At 36.4% G+C, this 25605-nt stretch overlaps 6 protein-coding genes across 10 annotated transcripts; 3 read left to right on the top strand and 3 right to left on the bottom strand.

Annotated features, from left to right (window-relative positions):
- The first annotated feature begins 396 nt into the window (after positions 1 to 396).
- Positions 397 to 4171, top strand: LOC9317771 (UPF0725 protein At2g20620). Its single transcript, XM_021027296.1, has 6 exons — positions 397 to 655; positions 747 to 860; positions 961 to 1165; positions 3420 to 3544; positions 3651 to 3734; positions 3813 to 4171. Exons 1-6 carry the CDS (start codon positions 479 to 481, stop codon positions 4020 to 4022), a joined length of 915 nt encoding a protein of 304 aa, XP_020882955.1. The 5' UTR covers positions 397 to 478; the 3' UTR covers positions 4023 to 4171.
- Positions 1230 to 11353, top strand: LOC9317774 (UPF0725 protein At2g20620). Of its 2 annotated transcripts, XM_002879815.2 has the most exons (6): positions 9675 to 9975; positions 10066 to 10179; positions 10281 to 10485; positions 10590 to 10714; positions 10829 to 10912; positions 10987 to 11351. In XM_002879815.2, exons 1-6 carry the CDS (start codon positions 9796 to 9798, stop codon positions 11194 to 11196), a joined length of 918 nt encoding a protein of 305 aa, XP_002879861.1. In that variant the 5' UTR covers positions 9675 to 9795; the 3' UTR covers positions 11197 to 11351. The 2 variants fall into 2 exon arrangements, with proteins under 2 accessions (XP_020882953.1, XP_002879861.1); XM_021027294.1 differs by lacking the exons at positions 9675 to 9975; positions 10066 to 10179; positions 10281 to 10485; positions 10590 to 10714 and adding an exon at positions 1230 to 1359 and having other exon boundaries at positions 10987 to 11353.
- LOC9317772 (inactive receptor-like serine/threonine-protein kinase At2g40270) lies at positions 6540 to 16452 on the bottom strand. Its single transcript, XM_021027291.1, is given in 7 exon segments — positions 6540 to 7344; positions 7442 to 7574; positions 7653 to 7843; positions 7937 to 7957; positions 7960 to 8348; positions 15980 to 16049; positions 16146 to 16452. Coding segments are annotated over 7 exon segments (1470 nt in total). The 5' UTR covers positions 16225 to 16452; the 3' UTR covers positions 6540 to 6757.
- Positions 11321 to 13263, bottom strand: LOC9315929 (protein HEAT-INDUCED TAS1 TARGET 4). Of its 2 annotated transcripts, XM_021027293.1 has the most exons (5): positions 13138 to 13263; positions 12550 to 12780; positions 12392 to 12464; positions 11918 to 12318; positions 11321 to 11845 (listed from the first exon to the last, which is right to left on the bottom strand). In XM_021027293.1, exons 1-5 carry the CDS (start codon positions 13198 to 13200, stop codon positions 11519 to 11521), a joined length of 1095 nt encoding a protein of 364 aa, XP_020882952.1. In that variant the 5' UTR covers positions 13201 to 13263; the 3' UTR covers positions 11321 to 11518. The 2 variants fall into 2 exon arrangements, with proteins under 2 accessions (XP_020882952.1, XP_020882951.1); XM_021027292.1 differs by having other exon boundaries at positions 11321 to 12318.
- Positions 16453 to 19728: 3276 nt separating the features above from the next.
- Positions 19729 to 21990, top strand: LOC9317777 (exopolygalacturonase). 3 transcript variants are annotated; one of them, XM_021029917.1, is made up of 5 exons: positions 19729 to 20198; positions 20370 to 20681; positions 20786 to 20922; positions 21226 to 21613; positions 21715 to 21990. In XM_021029917.1, exons 1-5 carry the CDS (start codon positions 20055 to 20057, stop codon positions 21946 to 21948), a joined length of 1215 nt encoding a protein of 404 aa, XP_020885576.1. In that variant the 5' UTR covers positions 19729 to 20054; the 3' UTR covers positions 21949 to 21990. The 3 variants fall into 3 exon arrangements, with proteins under 3 accessions (XP_020885576.1, XP_020885577.1, XP_020885575.1); XM_021029918.1 differs by having other exon boundaries at positions 21721 to 21990; XM_021029916.1 differs by having other exon boundaries at positions 20786 to 20898; positions 21202 to 21613.
- Positions 21991 to 22395: 405 nt separating this feature from the next.
- LOC9315930 (probable methyltransferase PMT23) lies at positions 22396 to 25298 on the bottom strand. The gene is made up of 8 exons (XM_002881665.2): positions 24728 to 25298; positions 24342 to 24491; positions 23985 to 24255; positions 23791 to 23901; positions 23538 to 23706; positions 23215 to 23454; positions 22922 to 23122; positions 22396 to 22725 (listed from the first exon to the last, which is right to left on the bottom strand). Exons 1-8 carry the CDS (start codon positions 25166 to 25168, stop codon positions 22527 to 22529), a joined length of 1782 nt encoding a protein of 593 aa, XP_002881711.1. The 5' UTR covers positions 25169 to 25298; the 3' UTR covers positions 22396 to 22526.
- Positions 25299 to 25605: the final 307 nt, after the last annotated feature.

The following is a 25605-nucleotide window of genomic DNA, read 5'->3' on the forward strand; positions in this document are numbered from 1 at the left end:
AACACACTTCGCTGGAAATATGACTGTTGTTTCCATTGTGTGTGGAAACAATCGTCAGAACCCGTGTCTTCTCATTTCCCTAAAATCACAACGTCGAAATATCGATTTTTCCTCAAAAATCACATCTGCGGATGCTATCGGACAACGATAAAACCCACCACCCAGTTAGGCCAATTAGGCTCTTCTCTTCCCAAATTAAGTTTGGTTCAAGTTGTATATTCTCTTATCTATAGGATGTTAGTGTTAAAAACTAAAAATCATTATTGATTTGGGGGTTAAAAAGAAATTGGGGTCTATTTACATCAAAACTAAAGTAAAGGGGTGAAAAGATAAATAACAAACAATTGGGACTAGACAAATTAAACCCTTGTCGACTTGTCGTGTCCGTTGAACAAAAGTCTTAGAAACCCATCGCTTAGGTTTCCGATTCTCTTGAAAGTAGAAGACGACTAGACTGTTCAGCGAAATCACCGGAAAGATGTATGATGTGATGTTGGACGAAGCGAGTCTGTGGCTTAACGAACACGAACCTCCTCTCCGTAAGCAGAAGCTAGGAGCTCCACCTTCACCTGTGGAAGACCTTTATTTCTCCGACGAAGAAGACATGAGTCCCGAGGAACGCGAAAAGTATCGTCTTCAAGTTGTTGAGTCCTGTGTAATTCTCTTTTAACTCTTTTTCAAGTTTTGAAGCTTACAAGATTTGTGCTTTCGTATCATACAATTGATTTTTGGATTTTGGTAATTAGGGATTCGATGTTGATTTCTTCAAGCATACGTTTAATGGGATAATGCCAAGTGGATGTTGTCCCTATGACACACTCTTCGCAAAGGCAGGACTCCATTGTTACAATCTTGAAAAGGTTTCTCTTTTTTTTTCTCTTTGATATTACTCTCTCCTCCTTGTGAGCTACTATTGTAGAATGTTGATATTCGTCACTGGTCATTGTTTCTACCTTGTAGGGGAAGAACTTACAGTTCAAGACTGTAGTAAAAGTTAACGCCGAAATCGGTTCCCTTTACAATTCCTATTCAACATCTGAGGTGATGGATCCGGTTAACAACTCTCTTCACACTTTCCAAACTTTAGTCACGGATGCAGGGAAGATGAACAAAGCGCGCTTGATACTTGTCACAAAAATATGCAGAATTAAGCCTCAAGTACCAGGTAAATTTGTGGCTTAAGACTTTTATGACTTTGTTATAAAAGTCCATGTCGTCGTCTAGTTGTAAAATCATCTTTGAGATGCAAATGTCTTTTGGGACTTTGATGCAATAGATGTCTTCTATAAAGGTGATATGCCAAATTGGCCACTGAATGATGCATTTATTAAAGGTGATAAGCTACTACAATTCTATGAGGTGAGGTGTTAGTTTTTGACTCATTTAATACATTATGTAATCAACTTTAGTGTTTTTTACTGATATACAACTACAGGTGAAGGAATCAGAGTTGCGAGACAATGAATGGCTTTATCTATATGCTGAAGCTGCATTGTTCTCCGAGTGGCACTCTGACATGGTGAGGATATTAAAAGCATATAGATATGTGAGCATCGGACATCCATTTCTCAACAAACCTTTGTTTTGCAGAGTGTGCCATTTGAGATGAAGAAAGTAGTGGTACAAACAAAAGAAGATGTCGAGTCGAGTATGAAGCTCAAGTCGAGCAATGCAATCTTCTACATGAGTTTCAAAGTTGGTGAAGGTCCCGATTGCAGAGGCATAGTAAGAAAAACAAGTGATGGAAGAACAGGACATATGTGCCTTGAAGCTAGATGTTGGATCGACAAGTAAAGCTGATAATGACCAGTAATCTGATTTTTTTGTGGTCTTTTTTATGTATTGAATCTCTTATCTATAGAAGATATCAGTGTATGTTCCAAAAAAAAAAAAAAAAGATGTTAGATTGCCAAAATCGAACGGGAGATTGCGGACATTGATGAGGAACCCGAGTTGCCCACTCTAAACAGATGAAGAAGTCGGAGACAGAACGAGGGAGCGAAACTGATGATTTCTACGTTGTTGTTTTGTCTTTGAAGAATGAGGTTATAGAATCTTTATATTTTGATGTTTTCTGTGTTGGTAGGAGGAACACCATCTGATCTTCTTTACTAGTGTTCCTTATGAACAAGAAAGTGATTCTGTGTTTCAACATCATCAATCTTTGGAAAATATGACGAGTGTTATGCTCACTAGATCCTCTGCAGTATCAAAAAGACTCTTTTAACACTACAAGAAAATTCCACATTAATAGCATAAGAAGATAGCTCATTTTTCCCAACTGCTATCAAAGATGAGTTGTAAATTTTGTATTAACTCCAAGTATCTTTCCTTGCCGCTTTGTATTAACTCCAAGTATCTTATCAATGAATTATTAAGACGAAAAAAAAAAAAAAAGAAGATATCAGTGTATGTTCAAAAAAAAAAAAAAAAAGATGTTAGTGTTAGAATAATTATTGATTTGGGGGTTGAAAAGAATAGGGGTCAATTTGCATTAAAACTAAAGTAAAGGGGTGAAAAAATTAAATAACAAACAATTGGGACAAGACAAAACCCTTGTCGTGTCCGTTGAACAAAAAAGTAGCAGAAACGATTAGGGAAACACATCACTTAGGTTTCCGATTTTCTTGAAAGTGGAAGAAGATCGGAAAGATGTATGATGTGATGTTGGATGAAGCGAACTTGTGGTTTCACGAACACGAACCTCCTCTCCGCAAGCGGAAGCTCGAAGCTCCACCTTCACCTGTGGAAGACGTTTATTTCTCCGACGAAGAAGACATGAATCCCGAGGAACAGGAAAAATATCGTCTCCAAGTTGTCGAGTCCTGTGTAACCCTCTTAAACTCCTTCCAATTGTCGATTTCAATTCCCGACGCCGTTTGATTATGTTGATTTGAGATTTTTATTTTATTTTATATTTGTTCTTCTGAATTTGCGTAGGGATTCGATGTTGATTTGTTCATTCATACGTTTAATGGGATAATTCCAAGTGGTTGTACTCCCTACGATACACTCTTTGCAAAAGCAGGACTCCATTGTTACAATCTTGAAAAGGTTTCTCTTTTTTTCTCTCCTTATGCCCCTATTTGTAAATTTTTGATATTCATGCAAAATTTACCTCCTTTAATAGGGGAAGAAGTTACAATTCAAGAGTGTACTCAAAGTCAACGCCGAAATCGGTTCACTTTACAATTCATATTCAACATCTGAGGTGATGGATCCGGTTAACAACTCACTTCACACTTTCCAAACTTTAGTCACGGATGCAGGGAAGATGAACAAAGCGCGCTTGATACTTGTCACAAAAATATGCAGACTTAAGCCTCAAGTACCAGGTGTGGAAAGACTTTCATGACTTGGTTTCAGAGTCGAACTCTTTCTTTTTTTAGTCGAGGTTAATCATTTAGATATGTTTTTAGGCATGGGAGATGCAAATGTCTTTTGGAACTTTGATGCTATAGATGGTTTCTATAAAGGTGACATGCCGGATTGGCCACTGAATGATGAATTTACTAAAGGTGATAAGCTACTACAATTCTATGAGGTGAGGTGTTAGTTTTTGACTCAACCTTCTTCATTATGTGATCAATTTTTTTTACTGATTTACAAGATTGTTTTTTCTAACTTACTTTAGATGTTTAAAACTGCAGGTGAAGGAATCAGAGTTTCGAGACAATGAATGGATTTCTCTATATGCTGAAGCTGCATTGTTCTCCGAGTGGCACTCTGACATGGTGAGGATATAAAGCATATAGATATGTGACTATGTGAGCTTAGGACACTCTTTTCTCAACAAATTCTTTGTTTTGCAGAGTGTTTATACGCCATTTGAGATGAAGAAAGTAGTGGTACAAACAAAAGAAGATGTAGAGTCGAGTATGAAGCTGAAGTCGAGCAATGCAATCTTCTACATGAGTTTCAAAGTTGGTGAAGGTCCCGATTGCAGAGGCATAGTACGAAAAACAAGTGATGGAAGAACAGGACATATGTGCCTTGAAGCTAGATGTTGGATTGACAAGTAAAGACCATGATGTCTACTGATATTTTGTGGTCTTTTTATGTATTGATCTTGCTATCTATGGCTGAACTACTTGTTTCCCTCTGGATTCCCTTTTTGTAATCATTTCTTAAAGAAAATCTGAAATGCTCTATTTATGATGCTCATCTATAATCTGATACCGTGTTTGAAGGAAATAACTTTGATGTGCAAACTCTTGATGCGATGAGATAAACTAGAAGTGTTTTGCAAACGATGCAGACAGTTGTTAGCAAAAGACAAAATCATAGACTCCTAATTTCACTTGACAAACAGACTCAGTTCACTTAACTAGCTCCATGCATTTTCTTCCGCCTCTCTTCCTCTTCCAGTGAGAGTAATCTTGGATAGCTGAATCTTCTGAGCAATGGACTTGGTTTAGCAAAGTATTTATTTGCCAAAATGTCAATTTTTTCACCCGGAGTGGGTACATAAACAAGCATAACATCTAAGGAGATCTTCATGTAGCCGTTTTTTCCAAACTTATCACCATGACTGGATCTCGCCACTACGTATCTTTCCCCATTCTCCTCATCTGCTGCTACTAGTGAAACGGCATGCAGTCCAACGAGTCTTGACCTCTGAAGGACAGGCCCCCGATATATCTTCAAAGAAAAACCAAATCAATATTAAGCCTTCAAAATAAATTTAACATTGCACAACGCATAACTTACATTTTCTCCAATTTCATTGTACTCTGGGAAAAACATTGCAAGAGCTGCTCCAATTGGCTGGTACTTAAGTTGGAGAAGTGCTTCCTCGATTGTATCTATTCTCTTGAAGTCTTTGATGTACCCAAACCGAGATAGGGCACGATCAGGTATATGTTGAGGACACCCCGTGAATGGTCTATCTTCTTCTCTTTGAATTCCATTTTCCATTACGTAATGCATTCCTCTGTTGATACTTGAGGTGTAGCAGTAGTGACCGCCTTTGCGAACTTGTCTTCGCTTCACTGGCTCTGTGAAATCAATCAAATCTTGCAAAGAGTACTCTATGTTAAGATCTGTGTCACGACCGTTAATCAATCTCACTGCCCTTATAAGATCTCTTGCGACCACAGCCCAACAAATATCTGAAAACGTACGAAAACAAACTTCATTAACTAAATTTTTTGTTAAGAAAAATGTTATATGTTTTGTTCTTACCGTGATCTAGTTGGTTTGCCACTATCCCCATAATGATTGCCCAATCCACATCATCTAAGCAAACGGGAAAGATCTGTACCTCAAAACAAATAAGAATTATAAACATAAATTCATCTAAATTTCATTACTATTAACAAACGTACGATAAAATCTTATACCCTGCGTTTGATATACGATGCAAATCTCACATGCTTGATATCTCCACTTGAATTGTCAATGTACTCGGTGACTCTAACTTTGGAATCAGGTTTAGTTCTCATTATGCTTAATAAAATATCATGCGGAACGATACGAAAGACCTCAGCCACTAATGGTTGAAGTTGTGGGTCAGTCAATGCTAAAATCTGCTCAAATATGGGTAACATTTCATCAGGAACAGCAGCAAGCACCTGAAAAACATCACACTCGAAATCTTAGATTTAGAATAAAACCGTGAAAGATTAAGTCAGATATGTTCTATACAGACAATCAAGACCAACAGCAAAGACCAAACAAATCTAACTATGTCTCTTCCATCACCAAAGTAAACTTAACTAAACAACAAAAGTCAACTTTTTATTCTCATAAACGTACTTCTGCAGGTGTAGTGTCTGAGCTCTCACTTGTTTTTGACATAGTCTAAGTTAGGATCTGCAAAAAAAGATTTAGCAAGAAATTTTCAGGCAAAGTTTCAAAAAGGCAAAACAGAGTAAACCAACAGTTTCTAAGTAAGAAGAAGTAATACAAATAAGAAAGAAAGTAAAGACTACTTGTAGAAATATAGAGAATCAATATAACAGAAATGAACAAGTTTCTTACTAGCCAGAAGCCACTCTAGACTCTTGTAACTTAATTTCTCTGCTCTCCACAATTCTCTTCCTTAAACGTCAAAAGTGAGATAAAATGTTTCTCTCTTCTAACTCTAGAGGGAAACTTGTCACTATAAAGATTGCAGAGTTACATAATGTCTTTACGCTATAAATTTTTCCTTCTAGTTATCTGCACCCATTGAACACAACATTGACCATTAACACTAATATGGGGAGATATACAATATCTACTCATCTTACTTCTGAATCCACTCCTTACTAAATATAGAAATTTCAGAAGCAACTTTAACTTTTTGACCCATCACAGTTAATTATTTCGTTCGTAAATGTTTTTACTCTCCTTATTTTTATTGGATGTCAATTTTTTTTTTCCTTTAGCCTTTCGTTCCACAATCAACTGATTCAAAAGGAAAAGAAAAAAAAAAGTATTTGCCAAGTTATTCACGAATAAAATATCTCTTCAAGCATGAATAAAATATTTTTGCACACTTATATTCTTAAAGTATTTGGCAATTTCTCCTCTATCATTTTGCTACATAATAACACTGAACAAAAGAATGCATTCATATAGAAGAAGAAGGATATAATTTTTACAAGATTGTTTCCGATATGCACACTAATTCATCTATACATGTTTATAGAGTTACTTAACTTGAAGAGAACTTCAATTTTGTTTTACCAATATTACTAGAGATAACTAGAAAAGACACTTACAAAACTAACATCTTCAAAATATATACAGTTTTATTGGTGAAGGGCCTCTCTTAAGCCGTGGACAAAACCTCCAACTCTGCCCACCAAAGAGGTGACAATTTCGGCGTAGCATCATTCGGTGATATTCCCGTGATCTCCCGTAACCATCCTGTGACTTCCCGCATTGTAGGTCTCTCTTTCGGGTCGGTCCTGAGGCATGATTTGATCACTTCACCTATATTCTCAATCTTGTCATCATAAGATTCCAGTGTTGGATCTACCATCTTGGCTAGAGTCTCTCCTCTTAAGAAATCAACCAGCGCGCTATCTACCGAGTCAGGTTTGTTAACCGATTCTGGGAGTTTCCCGCTTATCATTTCGAATAATAGTAAACCGAAGCTGTAAACGTTTTCTTCTGGATTCAAGACTGAGATGTTTGTGTCTATGACTGTGTCGTTGATGCTAGTCTCTGTCTCAGATGGACCGAAACTGAAATCCGATACTTTGACAGCATAATCCTCTGTGAGCTGAAGAGATGACGAGACGAGATTGGTGTGAGCTATAGGTGGATTGAGTTGGTGCATATGGTCAAGGCAATATGCTAATCCCATTGCAATTCTTAACCGCATTCCCCAATCCAAGTGTTCTGATTCTTTAACTGTAATAAAAAAAATATGTTTTGATTCCCTTTAGATCACAAAGAAAACAAGCCAACATGTGACATTGTGTAGCTAGCTTATGACAAAAGTACTCACAGTGTAAATGCTCAAAGAGTGATCCATTTGGAGCATACTCAAAGATCAAGATCCTAGCGAAAGGTTCCTTTTCTTCACAATACCCAAGAAGGTTTGCAAAATTCTTGTGGTTGATCTTCGATAACATTTCGATCTGAAATTGTGAAACAGAACACGCTAAAGTCGACTATATATTGTTATTATAAGAAATCAAAAATGGGAAGAACCATACCTTCTTCCTAAAGTGAATTTCTGTATTGTCCTTCCAGTCTTTGGCAGAGGTAGTAGCAAAAGAAGCAACAGCAATCTCCACTCCACTTGATAATGTTCCTTTGAACAATTTCCCAATGGGGCAAGATCCAATGACATTACTAAAATCTTCACATGCAGCTTCAATCTCAGATCTTTTAAGTACAGGTATACCTGAGCATCAAAAAATCACACATTGATGAAACCAAAGTAAGTGCACTAGCCAAAACATTCTATGTTATGTAACAATTTAAGAAAGGAAATTACCAGTAACGAATACTTTCTGAGTTGTCCACTAAGACCAGTACGCCAAGGATTCACAGTTTTCCCGGCCTTACTAGTGAAAAAGTAGAGACCGGTAGCTACAAGGAGAAGAAAAAAGGCACCGCCTACGCAGCCAACTACTAAAGGAACAGCCACTGAAGAAGAATGAGCGTTTCTTGGAGTGGAAGGATTTACAAGTGACACAGAAGGTGAAGGTGAAACATCTTGTGTAGATGATCTCTTTTGTGGCTCTGGAACTGTTGAAGATTTAGTTGAAACATGTTTAGGAGAAGGTTGTGGTGACGATGATGGTGTTATAGTTGCAGCCACAACACGGTTTTTGCGGTCTTTTCTCGAAGGTAAATCTTTGTAAGGGTAACGGACAAGTGTTTTCCTGTGAAATCCAAAAGCTTTCCTATCAAAAGGTAGAAAACGAAATTGAAGCCATTGCCAAAACATGCTCTAAAATAAAGATCAAAATATAGTAAGTTACAGTATATAGTTTATAAGCATGATTAAGTGTCGGTTACAAATTGTGAAATAAATTTGTAGATCTCTACCAACCCCGTTGGCCGTTGGGACTTTGATGCTATAGATGAGTTCTATAAAGGTGATATGCCAGATTGGCCATCGAATGATGATAAGTTACAGTTCTATGAGGTGAGGTGTTACTTTGACTCATCTTCTTTGATGATAAGTTTCAATTTCTTTTGATTCATCTTCTATGAGCTCGAGGTGATCTGTTTTGACTTGTCTTTCTTCAACTAACTTTAGATGTTTAAAAATGTATAGGTGAATGAATCAGAGTTGCGAGACAATGAATGGCTTCATCTATATGCTGAAGTTGCATTGTTCTCCGAGTGGGAATCTGACATGGTGAGGATATTAAAAGCATATAGATATGTGAGCTTAGGACATTCTTTTCTCAAGTCGAGCAATGCAATCTTCTACATGAGTTTCAAGGTTCGTGAAGGTCCCGATTGCAGAGGTATAATAAGAAAAACAAGTGATGGAAGAACAGGACATATGCGCCTTGAAGCTAGATGTTGGATCGACAAGTAAATACGATGGTGGCTAGTATTTCGATATTTTGTGGATTATCTTGCAATGTTTAAGTAATTTACGGCATGATTCATTTATTTATGCATGGTAATAATATAGTTACTTAACTTGAAGAGGACAAGAAACTTGGATTTTACTAGATAACTACAAAAGACACGTATAAAACTCAGCTTTTGTTGGTGAATGGCTCTCTTCTTACGCCGTAGACAAGACCTCCAATTCTGGCCACCAAAGAGGTGAGAACTTAGACGTTGCATCGTTAGCCGTGATTTCCCATAACCAACCGTGACTTCTTGCATTCTCGATCTTCTTATTATAAGATTCTAGTGTTGGCCAGAGTGTCTCTCCTATTAAAAAATCAACCAGGCCCCTATCTACCGAGTCGAGTTTGTTAACCGATTCCGGGAGTTTCCCGGTTATCATTTCAAATAATAATAAACCATTTTTGTCAATTAGGCCTGTGAGCTTTTCTTTTAAAAAAAAAAAATAGTGATTTTGAATTTGGATTTAAATATTGACTCATAAATCTTAATTGAACCGGGTTGTGACATGCTTAACCCGGACTCGGTTATATGGGCGATTCCCGTTTGAACCGGTCGGTGTTAAATCACTATTCATTTGTCTTAACCATCATTGATTGATTTGGGGTTAAAAAGGAAATTGGGGTCTATTTACATTAAACCTAAAAAAAAATCAATTGGGAATAGACAAACCCTTGTCGGCTTGTCGTGTCCGTCCAGCAAAACTTATCAGACTCTCCCAATCAGTTTGGAAGTAGAAGACGACTGTTCACCGGAAAGATGTATGATGTGATGTTGGATGAAGCGAACTTGTGGTTTCACGAATACGAACCTCCTCTCCGTAGGCGGAAGATCGAAGAAGCTCCACCTTCACCTGTGGAAGACCTTTATTTCTCCGACGAAGAAGACATGAGTCCCGAGGAACGCGAAAAGTATCGTCTTCAAGTTGTTGAGTCCTGTGTAATTCTCTTTTAACTCTTTTCAAGTTTTGACGCTTACAAGATTTGTGCTTTCGTATCATACAATTGATTTTTGGATTTTGGTAATTAGGGATTCGATGTTGATTTCTTCAAGCATACGTTTAATGGGATAATGCCAAGTGGATGTTGTCCCTATGACACACTCTTCGCAAAGGCAGGACTCCATTGTTACAATCTTGAAAAGGTTTACTCTTTTCTTTTCTCTTTGATATTACTCTCTCCTCCTTGTGAGCTACTATTGTAGAATGTTGATATTCGTCACTGGTCATTGTTTCTACCTTGTAGGGGAAGAACTTACAGTTCAAGACTGTAGTAAAAGTTAACGCCGAAATCGGTTCCCTTTACAATTCCTATTCAACATCTGAGGTGATGGATCCGGTTAACAACTCTCTTCACACTTTCCAAACTTTAGTCACGGATGCAGGGAAGATGAACAAAGCGCGCTTGATACTTGTCACAAAAATATGCAGACTTAAGCCTCAAGTACCAGGTGTGGAAAGACTTTCATGACTTGGTTTGTAATTTGTCATTAACGTTGCCATGAAGATTATCATACGCTTGTAAAACATGGTTAATCATTTGGACATGTTTTAGGCATTGGAGATGCAAATGGCCGTTGGGACTTTGATGCTATAGATGATTTCTATAAAGGTGATATGCCAGATTGGCCACCGAATGGTGCATGTACTAAAGGTGATAAGCTACTACAGTTCTATGAGGTGAGGTGTTAGTTTTTTACTCATTTAATACATAATGTAATCCATCTTTAGTGTTTTTGCTTGTATACAAGATTATCTTTTTTTCCAACTAATTTTAGATGTTTAAAACTGCAGGTGAAGGAATCAGAGTTGCGAGACAATGAATGGATTTCTCTATATGCTGAAGCTGCATTGTTCTCCGAGTGGCACTCTGACATGGTGAGGATATAATAGCATATAGATATGTGAACATAGGACATCCATTTCTCAAAAAACCTTTTTTTAATTTGCAGAGTGCTTATACACCATTTGAGATGAAGAAAGTAGTGGTACAAACAAAAGAAGATGTAGACTCGAGTATGAAGCTCAAGTCGAGCAATGCAATCTTCTACATGACTTTCAAGGTTCGTGAAGGTCCCGATTGCAGAGGGATAGTAAGAAAAACAAGTGATGGAAGAACAGGACATATGCGCCTTGAAGCTAGATGTTGGATCGACAAGTAAAGCTGATAATGACCAGTAATCTGATTTTGTGTGGTCTTTTTTTTATGTATTGATCTTGCTATGTTTAAATGGTATCTATCTATGGCAGAAGTAGCAAAGTTCGCACTACTTGTTTCCCTCTGGATTTTTTTTTATAATTAAAATGCTCTATTTAAGATGTGCGCTTTTATCAACTATCTTATATCTTGTTTCAAGGAAATTACTTTGATGTGCAAACACTTGATGCGATGAGATAAACTAAAAGTGTTTTGCAAACGATGCAGACAGTTGTTAGTAGCAAAAGACAAAATCAAACTCTTGTTTTCACTTCACAAACACAGACTCAGTTGAGTTTACTAGCTCCATGCCTTTTCTTCCGCCTCTCTTCCTCTTCCCGTGAGAGTAATCTCGGATAGCTGAATCTTCTGAGCAATGGACTTGGTTCAGCAAAGTAGGTATTCGCCTTAGTGTTAATCTCTTCACCCGGAGTGGGTACATAAACAAGCATAATATCTATTGAGATCTTCATGTAACCGTTTTTTCCAAACTTATCGCCATGACTTGATCTCGCCACTACGTATTTTTCCCCATTCTCCTCATCTGCTGCTACTAGTGAAACGGCATGCAGTCCAACGAGCCTTGACCTTTGAAGTACAGGCCCTCGATAGATCTTCAAACAAAAAACCAAACCAATATTAGCTTGCATGATAAATTTAACACTGCAAAACAACGCATAACTTACATTTTCTCCAATTTCATTGTACTCTGGGAAAAACATTGCCACAGCAGCTCCGATGGGTTGGTGCTTAAGTTGGAGAAGCGCTTCCTCGATTGTATCTATTCTCTTGAAGTCTTTGATGTACCCTAATCCCGATAAGACACGATCAGGAATATATTGAGGACATCCCGTGAATGGTCTATCTTCTTCTCTTTGAATCCCATTTTCCATTACGTAACGCATTCCTCTGTTGATGCTTGAGGTGTAGCAGTAGTGACCGTCATTGCGAACTTGTCTTCGCTGCACCGGATCTGTAAAATCAATCAAATCTTGCACAGAGTACTCTATGTTAGGATCTGTGTCACGACCGTTAATCAATCTCACTGCCCTTATAAGATCTCTTGCAACGACAGCCCAGCAAATATCTGAAAACATACGAAAACAAACTTCGTTAACTAAATTTTTTGTTAAGAAAAATGTTATATGTTTTGTTCTTACCGTGATCTAGTTGGTTTGCCACTATCCCCATAATGATTGCCCAATCCACATCATCTAAGCAAACGGGAAAGATCTGTACCTCAAAACAAATAAGAATTATAAACATAAATTCATCTAAATTTCATTACTATTAACAAACGTACGATAAAATCTTATACCCTGCGTTTGATATACGATGCAAATCTCACATGCTTGATATCTCCACTTGAATCGTCAATGTATTCGGTGACTTTAACTTTGGAATCAGGTTTAGTTCTCATTATGCTTAATAAAATATCATGCGGAACGATACGAAAGACCTCAGCCACTAATGGTTGAAGTTGTGGGTCAGTCAATGCTAAAATCTGCTCAAATATGGGTAACATTTCGTCAGGAACAGCAGCAAGCACCTGAAAAACATCACATTCGAAATCCAAGATTAAGAATAAAACCGTGAAAGATTAAGTGAGATTTTATACAGACAATCAAGACCAGAAACAAAGACCAAACATATCTAACTAACTATGTCTCTTCCATTACCAAAGTAAACTTAACTACACCACAAAAATCAACTTTTATTATCATATACTTACTACATCACATTCGAAATCCAAGATTTAGAATGAACCCGTGAAAGATTAAGTGAGATTTTATACAGACAATTAAGAGCAGAAGCAAAGACCAAACATATCTAACTATGTCTCTTTCATCACCAAAGTAAACTTAATTACACAACAAAAATCAACTTTTTATTATCATATACTTACTTCTGCAGGTGTAGTGTCTGAGCTCTCACCTCTTTGTGCCATATTTGAAGTTAGGATCTGCATTTTAAATTTTAGCAAAAACTTAGCAGACAAGTTTCAAAAAGACAAACAGAGTAAACCAACAGTTTCCATTTAAGAAGTAATACAAAAAAAAAACTAAGGACTACTTGTAGACATATATAGAACAACATAACAGAAATGAACAAGGTAAGTTTCTTACTAGCCAGAAAGGCAGAAACCACTAGAATCTTGTAACTTAATTTCTCTGTTCTCCAAAACTCTCTTCCTTTTAAACGTCAAAAGTGAGATAAAATGTTTCTGTGTTCTAACTCTAGAGGGAAACTTGTCACTATAAAGATTGCAGAGTTACATAATGTCTTTACGCTATAAATTTTTCCTTCTAGTTATCTGCACCCATTGAACACAACATTGACCATTAACACTAATATGGGGAGATATACAATATCTACTCATCTTACTTCTGAATCCACTCCTTACTAAATATAGAAATTTCAGAAGCAACTTTAACTTTTTGACCCATCACAGTTAATTATTTCGTTCGTAAATGTTTTTACTCTCCTTATTTTTATTGGATGTCAATTTTTTTTTTCCTTTAGCCTTTCGCTCCACAATCAACTGATTCAAAAGGAAAAGAAAAAAAAAAAAAGTATTTGCCAAGTTATTCACGAATAAAATATCTCTTCAAGCATGAATAAAATATTTTTGCACACTTATATTCTTAAAGTATTTGGCAATTTCTCCTCTATCATTTTGCTACATAATAACACTGAACAAAAGAATGCATTCATATAGAAGAAGAAGGATATAATTTTTACAAGATTGTTTCCGACATGCACACTAATTCATCTATACATGTTTATAGAGTTACTTAACTTGAGAGAACTTCAATTTTGTTTTACCAATATTACTAGAGATAACTAGAAAAGACACTTACAAAACTAACATCTTCAAAATATATACAGTTTTATTGGTGAAGGGCCTCTCTTAAGCCGTGGACAAAACCTCCAACTCTGCCCACCAAAGAGGTGACAATTTCGGCGTAGCATCATTCGGTGATATTCCCGTGATCTCCCGTAACCATCCTGTGACTTCCCGCATTGTAGGTCTCTCTTTCGGGTCGGTCCTGAGGCATGATTTGATCACTTCACCTATATTCTCAATCTTGTCATCATAAGATTCCAGTGTTGGATCTACCATCTTGGCTAGAGTCTCTCCTCTTAAGAAATCAACCAGCGCGCTATCTACCGAGTCAGGTTTGTTAACCGATTCTGGGAGTTTCCCGCTTATCATTTCGAATAATAGTAAACCGAAGCTGTAAACGTTTTCTTCTGGATTCAAGACTGAGATGTTTGTGTCTATGACTGTGTCGTTGATGCTAGTCTCTGTCTCAGATGGACCGAAACTGAAATCCGATACTTTGACAGCATAATCCTCTGTGAGCTGAAGAGATGACGAGACGAGATTGGTGTGAGCTATAGGTGGATTGAGTTGGTGCATATGGTCAAGGCAATATGCTAATCCCATTGCAATTCTTAACCGCATTCCCCAATCCAAGTGTTCTGATTCTTTAACTGTAATAAAAAAAATATGTTTTGATTCCCTTTAGATCACAAAGAAAACAAGCCAACATGTGACATTGTGTAGCTAGCTTATGACAAAAGTACTCACAGTGTAAATGCTCAAAGAGTGATCCATTTGGAGCATACTCAAAGATCAAGATCCTAGTGAAAGGTTCCTTTTCTTCACAATACCCAAGAAGGTTTGCAAAATTCTTGTGGTTGATCTTCGATAACATTTCGATCTGAAATTGTGAAACAGAACACGCTAAAGTCGACTATATATTGTTATTATAAGAAATCAAAAATGGGAAGAACCATACCTTCTTCCTAAAGTGAATTTCTGTATTGTCCTTCCAGTCTTTGGCAGAGGTAGTAGCAAAAGAAGCAACAGCAATCTCCACTCCACTTGATAATGTTCCTTTGAACAATTTCCCAATGGGGCAAGATCCAATGACATTACTAAAATCTTCACATGCAGCTTCAATCTCAGATCTTTTAAGTACAGGTATACCTGAGTATCAAAAAATCAAACATTGATGAAACCAAAACATATTATGCCATGTAACAATTTAAGAAAGAAAATTACCAGTTACGAATACTTTCTGAAGTTGTCCGCTAAGACCAGTACGCCAAGGATTCACAGTTTTCCCGGCCTTACTAGTGAAACAGTAGACACCGGTAACTACAAGAAGAAGAAAAAAGGCACCGCCTACGCAGCCAATCACTAAAGGAACGGCCACTGAAGAAGAATGAGCGTTTCTTGGAGTGGGAGGATTTACAAGTGACACAGAAGGAGAAGGTGAAACATTTTGTGTAGATGATCTCATTTGTGGCTCCGGAACTGTTGAAGATCTAGTTGAAACATGTTTAGGAGAAGGTTTTGGGGATGATGATGGTGTTACAGTTGCAGCCACAACGCGGTTTCTGCGGTCTTTTCTCGAAGGCAAATCTTTGTTAGGGTAACGGACAAGTGTTTTCCTGTGAAATCCAAAAGCTTTCCTAACAAAAGGTAGAAAAATAAATTATAGCCATTGCAAAAGCATGCTCTAAAATAAAGATCAAAATACGGTAAGTTATATATAGTTTACAAGCATGAATAAGTGTCGGTTACAAGTAACAACAGTTTCTTCTACCATACATAGATAGAGAAAATGAAGCTACGGAATGGTTAGAGAAATTTGTAGATCTACCAACCCCTGACTATATATCTGTTCTAATCCAAAGACCCACTGGAAATCTCAGAAACTGAAGGTACTACTTACAAATTCGTTGAATCTTCATCTGACGATAGATCTTTCTTTAAACTATCTTCACTTTTCAGAAAATCTACACCTGAAAACAGAGGATATGAATCAGGGAACTTGGATTCTGTTTCTACGCAACCAAAGAGACAAAAACGAGTAAGTGAAACGATGAAACTCTCTCTACCTTTGTCTTTGAGCGAGAAACACGAACCCAAGTAGCTAAGAAGGATCACAAAAGCCACGAAAGAACGCATTTTGAACATGGATCGAGTGAATCCAGAAGACAACAGTAGTAAGAGTTGAGCAGAAGAAGATGATGAAATCGAAGTAGAATTCGAGATTAGAGATGAGAAGCAGAGACAATCAGATATTGAAGAAGCTCAAGACAAAAAGAGACTTCTGAGTTTTGAGCAAAGAAACCGCGTCCGCCGTGTTTTGCCCGATAGACGAAACTAGACAGAAGACAGTAGACACGACTTAATGAATTTTTTTTTTTTTTTGGGTCAACAAGACGAACTAACAAGGTTGCTTATTTATGAACCAATCAAAACGTTTTTTCTTTTGTATTTTCATGAAAATTAAATATATTTTTTTTTTTTGTTTTTTTTGCCCCAACGATTACTGTCAAATACCAACATCGTACCATGTTCGAACCATACTTGACCTATTCCAAACCACGAAAATAATTTTCTTTTCTTTACAAGTCTTTCATTCAAATTGATCTTATTTCATTGTGATTCAAAGTGGTGAGGATTTTTGTGAAATTAAAAAATAAATCATCAAAACTTAGTATTGAATTATACTATATGAATATTTTTTTAGAATTCAGTTCATCTTTTTAAGATTTGATTTGAGAAATTAACTCAAGAAAAAGCTCATGTTTAGACAAATTAATAAAATATTTCAACGTATCAATTAGTGGAAATACATAGAAAAAAAATGGGCATGTTCAATCCTGATTGTATGTTAAGGTATTTTAGATGTTTTATGGGCTCTAAAATAAACAAATTGTTTTCCTATTTATAAACGTTAGGTGAAAAATATGTGTAATACGGGTTAATAATAACATGTAGTGGCAGAACTAAAAGGGTTCAAAAGAAAAGGCTCAATTAGCCAGCCACCGTCTAAAAAGACTTGTTGCGTAGGGAATGGTTCTACCTTCTTGATTTTCTTGGTTATTTCTTACAATTTGTAATTGGTTATAATAAAATTCAACGAACGTATTGAAAACAAAACAAAACAAAGATAGTAACAAATATAAGAGCCACGTAGATTTGGTGTGATGATATTTGAATGATTGAGGTTGAAGGAATGATTGTCATCTTAAGTAATGTGAGACTATTTCAAAGTGGAGGTTGCTTAGATGTTGCTTTCTTCGTCCCCAATTCTCTTCCCATGTGGGATCCTCGTGGTCTGGTCACTTGTTATCAAGCAAACCCCTATATGTTTTAATTAACTTATTCTAATTCATATTCTACTATTTTTATTTTGTCAACATTTCCATATTCTATTGTTATAGGAACCAATGCGAAAAAAACAATTTCTTTTTTAAAAACAAAAATGCCTTGAGAATCTAAGATAATAAACAATTTTCCTACCTATGTTGTTGGCGAAATAATTATTCTTCAATGGATAAGGATATGGTTTTGGAGCTTAGCTTCGGCAATGAGCAAAAAATAAATTTCTAACTAATTCAGGTTGGTCTGATGGTTGAAAGATTTATCTACAAGTAGAGGACCATGTTTAAATCTATCAAATACGATTTCAATTGTGATCATTAGCTACTATAAACGTTTGAAATGATAAGTATATAAGATCTTTCACATACAACAAAGATTAGTTTAGTTTAGATTTCGATTTGAGAATTTTCAGTTATCAAAACCAAGAAAAAACGATATAAGCTTAAAAATAAAAGGACGAAGAAGAGAACAAATATAAGAGAGCAGAAAGAATTGTTACTATTGTATAGAGTAAAATAAGAAAAGAATAAACAATTTCATATTTCCTTTAAGGGAAGAGAAATACATCATACATTACATAGATAAATGGTGAAGCTAGTCAAACTTTGTTATTTCTTACTCTTCCTAAATTTCACCTTCTTTATATTATATTTTCTAAATACTTCTATGCTTACAAAGATTATTTTTTCGTAGTTTAGATTTTATCATTAATTCATACATTTCACTCGACCGGAGCTCTCAGAATTCCGTCGTCGGTGCATCGGAAAACAAGACACACACCTAATCAAACCTTGCACATTGCAACTCGTACAATTCGTAAATCCAGATTTTTCCAAGAAGATTTTGTGGCTACCATTACACCGGTCACACACAACAAAACTCCATCCTCTACACAAATCACATATCTCATCAAATATTTTATCTGATGGTGGTAATGTGTCGATCAGCTTCCTCAACTCGTCATTCTCTTGTAACTGTTTAATCTCTTTCATCCCGCCAATATATCTTCCACCGATAAAAACCTTAGGCAACACAACTTTCTTGGTTCCAAAAATTGTTTGTAACTCATGGTGAAATTTTAAATCCATTGATAGATCTCACTCGTCCATTTTGATACGAAATGTATGAAGGATCGATCGCACAGATTTACATTCTTCGAATGTTTTACGTATGATTCGAAGGCTAGTGTAGTAGAGAACAACGCCTCGATGATCGGCGTTGGGGATATCCACGGTAGAGAAGAGTGTTGGTGTCGGAATCGGGTGTAAGAAATTGGCATTTGAGATACATCCATGAATCTTGGGACTCCGAGGCTGGTGGATGATTTGACCCCGTATAGAGTATGGTTTTGGCGGGGAATCATCTTCATGGAGAAGGTTTTGAATGTCTTTGAAAGATGAACAAGAGAAATGTCTCGGCCATTTCGGTGAGTCCGGAGAAATTTGGTGACGACGTCTGCGGAATTGAAGCCAATTCGAAAACATTAGAGAAGATCAATGACGAAATCTAAAATAAATGAGAATGTTAAAATACTGAAAAAGTGAGCGAGTCAAATATATTTATTACGAATGAAAATACTAGATAAGAATGATATCTAAATAAAATTAGAAAACAATTTCTTACCCAAAATGGCCAAAAGATTTCATTTACATTTTTACTTTTTGTTTTGGTCGTCGAAATTTATTAATAAGCCTGAAAAGTTCAAAAGAGATTTAAAATATATTCTGAAAACTTTCTAGTCTAATGATGAAAACATTTGAAAGCTTAAACATCGCATGTAGAACTTAGATTAAAAAATAAAAATAAAAAACTATGAAACATTACACATGTTCAATTTCGTATCCTACGAGCCGCTGATCAATTCTCATTAGCCTAAGGCGATTAACGTTACCAAGCATCATTAAACGTCTTCAAGCATCAACAAACATCTCCGAACACCACCAAGCACTCTCTATACTATACTGAGAAAGACATGCGGGTTTGGCCGCCATTTTTTCGAAATTCAGTTTCAAGGACTAACATAAAAAAAAAAATTCCGAGAATTTTTCATGGACTTATTTGTTTTAAAGCTGTGTAATTTTGTTTTATGCGATGAAAATTGATGTTGCAGCTAAAAAGCTCTTTCATTAATTACTTAAATTAGTAAATAACCATTTCTTCAATTTAATATAATCTTTTGTAATTTGTGATTTTAGATGAAAAAAAGCTAACAGAACAACTAAAATTAAATATTCCTTAAAATTGGAACAAATAAGAAAGAGTGCATTAGAAAAACAATTTGGTTTTATGCAATTTAAATTAAAACAAACAACAAAATTAATTGGTAAATATGATTGGCACATTCACCAAATTGAAGATTCTGTTTTAAAGGAGAGAACAAAAAATAAACCATATACTGTACACTCAAAAACCTATATAACAACATATTAACCAATCATAATCATTACCAAAAAGAACAACCCAATTTTAGTTGTTAATTAGTAACAATAATCAAGTTCTTCTAACAGTTCATCGAAACATGCTAACTCTATAAAAGCAGATAAAGTGGGCAACACTTCTCATTATCTCTTAGAACAAGTATTGATAAACAACAAGTTTTTCTTCCATATATATACTTTAAACAAAAGAATAAGATGGCTTACATTGTTTTTGCGTTTAAGGCTTTGTGTTTGTCTCTCTTGTTCATTGTTGTTGCAAGTCGTTCCACCGTCAGACCAAAAGTTTTCAACGTCCAACGCCATGGTTCTAAACCGGACGGAAAAACTGATAACGCCAATGTATGTACACCAGAGTTTTCCTATTTTAATATTTAGCACCAATTATTTTTGAGATGAAAATCTTAACACAAGTACATATATAACCAATATACAAATACAAAGATAAATATATATATTTTTAACTTTTTTGATTTATTTTGTTTAACCTATATCATTCTTAACGATTTTTAGGCATTCACAAGTGTATGGAGCCGTGCATGCAGAAGGAAAAGTGGAAGTAGTAAAATATATGTACCAAAAGGAACATTCTACCTCGGTGGTGTAGAGTTCGTGGGTCCATGCAAAAATCCTATTGAATTTATTATCGATGGAACTTTATTGGCTCCTGCAAATCCTAGCGACATTAAGCAAGACACATGGATCAACTTTAGGTACATCAACGATCTCTCTATCTCCGGTTCTGGTACACTTGACGGTCAAGGGAAACAGTCTTGGCCACTCAATGACTGCCACAAAAACCCCAATTGTCCTAAACTAGCTATGGTAACATTTCGTAAACTTTTTCACTATTGCCTCATTTTAAAAGAATATGATGATTATTTACATTTAGATCGAGTCTTTTAATAAACTTGAAATTGTTTTCATAGACTATGGGATTTGCATTCGTGAACAACTCGTATATCAAAGACATAACATCACTCAACAGCAAAATGGGACACTTCAACTTCTTCTCCGTCCATCACTTTAACATTACTGGCGTCACTATAACAGCTCCCTATAAAAAGTTTACTCTAACAGTTTTTATTATGTTTGGGAAGTCTGTCAGTTGGACATTGGCCCAATTGGTTTACCTGGTAGCCAGAAATGCAGGCGGCCTGACTATCCCCTGGCACTTAGTCGGAAGGCATTCCAAACTCGGGATAGGCAGAGTGGTAGCCCGTAAGGGCCTAACCGTTAACACGGTGGACCAGTCTACTATGTAGCACCTCGGTGCGTTCCTACCGGGGCCAACCGGATAGCCGATAGGGTTTATCAAAAGAAAAAAAAAAAAAAAAAAAAAAAAAACTATAACAGCTCCCGGCGATAGTCCCAACACCGACGGTATCAAGATGGGTTCATGTAGTAACATTCACATCTCCAACACAAACATTGGTACTGGAGACGATTGTATCGCCATTCTCTCTGGAACCACTAACCTCGATATCTCTAATGTTAAGTGTGGTCCTGGACATGGGATCAGTGTCGGAAGCTTAGGAAAGAACAAAGACGAGAAAGACGTGAAAGACTTAACAGTAAGAGACGTTTTTTTTAACGGTACTAGCGATGGTATTCGGATCAAGACTTGGGAATCTTCAGCCTCAAAAATCCTCGTTTCGAACTTCGTATACGAGAATATTCAGATGATTGACGTTGGAAAACCAATCAACATCGATCAAAAATATTGTCCTCACCCACCTTGTGAACATGAGCAAAAGGTTAACTTTCTATGCGAAAAAAAAAAATAAAGTTTCATTTTCTTTACTTTCATCACAAGAACGAAAAAAAACAAAAGACATCTTGTGTTTTTTTTTTTCAGGGAGAGTCTCACGTTCAAATCCAAGACCTTAAGTTAAAGAACATATATGGAACGTCGAAGAACAAAGTGGCAATGAATCTGCAATGTAGCAAAAGTTTTCCGTGCAAGAATGTGGAACTGATTGACATTAACATAAAGCATAATGGACTCGAAGGTGGTTCTTCCACTGCGGTGTGCGAGAATGTTGACGGTTCTGTACGCGGTAAAATGGTTCCTCAACATTGTCTAAATTGACAATCCATCAAAACAATAACGATGTGTTGTCAGGGCCGGTTATTGGCATGTGCAAGTGGTGCATTTGCACCGGGTCCAACAAATTTAAGGTCCAAATTCATAGTTTTTCTATTATTTAATTATTTAATTATGCTGAAATTTTATAAAATATCCATATGTAAAAGTCCCAAAATTTTATTTTAAAAGGTAATATTGAGGCCCAAAATTAATAAACAAAAATAACATGTCCAAATAGCTATAAAATACAAAATAATTTATGAAATATAACTTTTTGTAAATATATATATATATATATAAATTTTTTATTAAAGATAAGATTTTTTTTTGTATGGCACCGAGTCTTACCGATGAGTGAGCCGGGCCTGTGTGTTGTATATGATATTTTCATTTATGAATAATTGTCTAATTAATCGGTGTATATATGGATTTTTTTTTGTTATAACCAAATCATAAATATGTATATATATGCAAAACAAAATCCCCTTGATAAAAGTTGGTTCAGTTTAATGGTTGCGTCATGCATTGATAGTGTACAAAAGAAATTACTTTGCTAGTTTGTTTATGTTTCTTTCTGTCTATCAGAGTTCCGGTTTAGCGGGACGCCAAAACCCCTTCCGACCAACAAAAAACCGGTCCTGGTATATTTTGGTTGACCAATGAAGCGAGCCAAGTATGTATTCAAGCTTCTTTATTGTTTCCATGGTGTCTTGAACCACAAGATATCCGCCAGGTCTCACTATCCTATCTATCTCAGCTACCACTTGTACAATCTCACACCTGAAATTGACCCAAAAATAACAACAAAAGGTTAACCACACTAACCACGATATCAAACCGAGTTTCTTAGGACCGATTCTGGTTAAGCTAACTGTGACCGAAAGCAGAAAGAACTGAACCAAAACAGTGAATGCCTGCTGGCTACTGCTAAAGAATTGAAACTCTATAGAGATATAAATTCAGGTCTATTGTTTACCTTTGTGTGAGATCAGTATCACCCAGGAGGAAACTGGAATGTAGCAGATCGTATGTTCTAGGGTAAGTGTTGAGGGACTCACACCAATCATGGTAAATTCCGATCAAGCCTCGATCATAAACGACGGAGAGAGTGTCAGGTTTATTCACAGGGACAACATTCATCACCCAGAGAGGTCGATTTATAAGTGCAGCAGCAAAACTATACCAAAAAGGAAAGAAGAAAAACTAGTGTCAAGTTTCAGTTTGGGATAAACCGGATTCTTGTTAAAGTTTCAGAGAATGTAAAATTACCCGCCAAAACCAGCATTCATGTCCATCACATTCCGCACAGTCGACCAGTTTACAGCTAGATGTTCGAGATAAACATCAGATACAATTGCTGACCATTTCTCTGTATCTTTCTTCAATGTTTCTGCTTCGACTGAAATGCTTTGCGGTTTAACACTCACAAGCCGTTTAGGCCATAGTTCAGGCCAACTCTGGACATTACCGCTAGGTAATTTGGAAATGCATTTGGCGAGAGGAACATACCTAAAATCAATCAAAAGGATATGTTACAAAAAAAAGTGGACATACGTGAATGTGAAGCATCATTTTGTGTAAGAGTTTTATACCACGAAGCATTTGCTTCCTTTTTATCGCATAGAGGCGGATCTTGTGTGCTGCGCTTATTATAACAGGATTCTGAAATTGGCTTTTGATAGATCACAAGTCCAATTCCCGAGGAGTCAACCGTCTTGGTCACGACCTTCCAGCAAATGGATTTAGTCAGAGAAACCATTGCTGCAAACACAAAATAGTAACAATAAACCATAAAGATCAAGACCAGTGTTGAATAACCAAACCAAGAATATGATTGTTGCTAACCATTCCAAATTCTGCTATCTCTGTCATTATCTCGATAGACTGGTGTTGCAGACCAAATGAAGAAACCTCCTGGCCTGAGTACCCTATTGAGCTCCAACAACGGTTTCCCACCTAACAAAATAAACCAAAAAGATCATGAAAACCTCGAAGCTTAATGGTTAAGAGGGACAAAACAAAAAGGAACAAATAAATACCATCAGCATCCCAATGGACTCTGCACCGTGCACAATGGATAAGATCAAAAGCATTGCTGGGAAACGTAAGCTGTTGTGTTCCAATAACAGAAAGTGTTGCAGGTATTCCTCGTTCTAACGCAAATTGAATCTGAGCTTCATGTTCATCTTTAGGGGCAAATGACATTGTAATGACATCTTTATCTAATAAAGATCCGCCAAAGCTAGCAACGCCGCAACCAACATCTAATACAACCCTTATGTTTTTCCCCCATTTGATACTCGGTAAAGCCTATGAATATGAAATGAATTCAACACAAAGATCGATCCTTTCGATTCGAAAAAAAACAGGGGAAACAGCAAAAAGAAAGTGCTGACCTTTTCGATGAACTCAACGTAATGAGTAACCCCGAATTTGAATTGAGTACCTCCTCCAGGAAAAACTAGAAATTCACCCTCTTTTTTAACCCAATTTTGTTCTTTCTTGTATTCTACAAGCTTGGGGTGAGGAACATTGTCATACCAAATCTGCACATTATAGAGTAAACAAATAAAGAAATGTTCCAATAGCCTAATTCATGAAACTATAACACTCCAAAAATGTTAACTTTGAATCTATCCGACTCTAAAAAAACGGATCTTTCACTTTTCCTTTCACAGAAACTTCTACATACTCAAATGGGTCACTAAACTAAATCATATATCTTCAGATCAAGAGCAGCAACCAAAGCTTACCAAAAACAAAAACAGGAACTGTCTCTCACCATATCCCGGCTCTTAGGCCACGGAACCGGCGGCTTATAATTATCCGGCAAGGTAACGAGACATTGAGGACTTGGTTCAGGGCAATGACGTTCTCGATGTTCCATATGTCTCCTCGATTTGAGCTGCTTAATGGCAGCGTAATTATCAAGACAAGGTATGTAATCAACAGATTCTGCGCCTTTACATAGATCCCATTTCAGCTCATCCACCTCTTGGGAACTGTTAAGCTTCATCTTCTGTGGAGTTTGATCTGAAGAAACGTCGACGTTTTGGTGAGGATTTGGGGATTTGGGGTTTGGACCGTTTGGTGTGTAGTAATCGGTGGGGGAGAGAGAAGGGAAAGGGAATGTTGCGTTATCGGAGGTGAAGAGGAAGAAGGTGATGGCGATGAGGAGAGTGGAGAGGAGTAAAACGACGACGTGTTGTACTGATATCGCCATTGAAGAAGAAAGATCATTAGAGATCACTGTACGAGACGCGTTTTAAGGAAGAAGAAGAAGCAAGGTGTGAGCTGATCAGAGAGCTCCAAAAGTCGCAACTTTCACATTTCGATTTTTGCAGAGCTTAAGTAAAAATAAAATTTTATGCGCCGACAGAGTAAAAAAGAATGTGTCCGAAATATTTGATTAGTATAAGACAAAAATTTATTTTTGTAATAAATCATAATTATGTATCAATTATAAGTTAATCAATCAGAGGTTTTTAACAATTTTGTTTTTGTGATTTTTTCCGGAGACATCAGATCCAATTAAATCTACACACCGCTCATAGCCAGATCCAATCAACCTACATTCCTGAGGTTTATAATTTGGTCAATACATAGGATAGTACTTAATTATGATCATATTGAGCTGTGTGGTGGAGCAACAAATTCTCG

The sequence above is a fragment of the Arabidopsis lyrata genome (genome assembly GCF_000004255.2).
Source record: "Arabidopsis lyrata subsp. lyrata unplaced genomic scaffold ARALYscaffold_4, whole genome shotgun sequence".
Lineage (NCBI taxonomy): Eukaryota > Viridiplantae > Streptophyta > Magnoliopsida > Brassicales > Brassicaceae > Arabidopsis > Arabidopsis lyrata.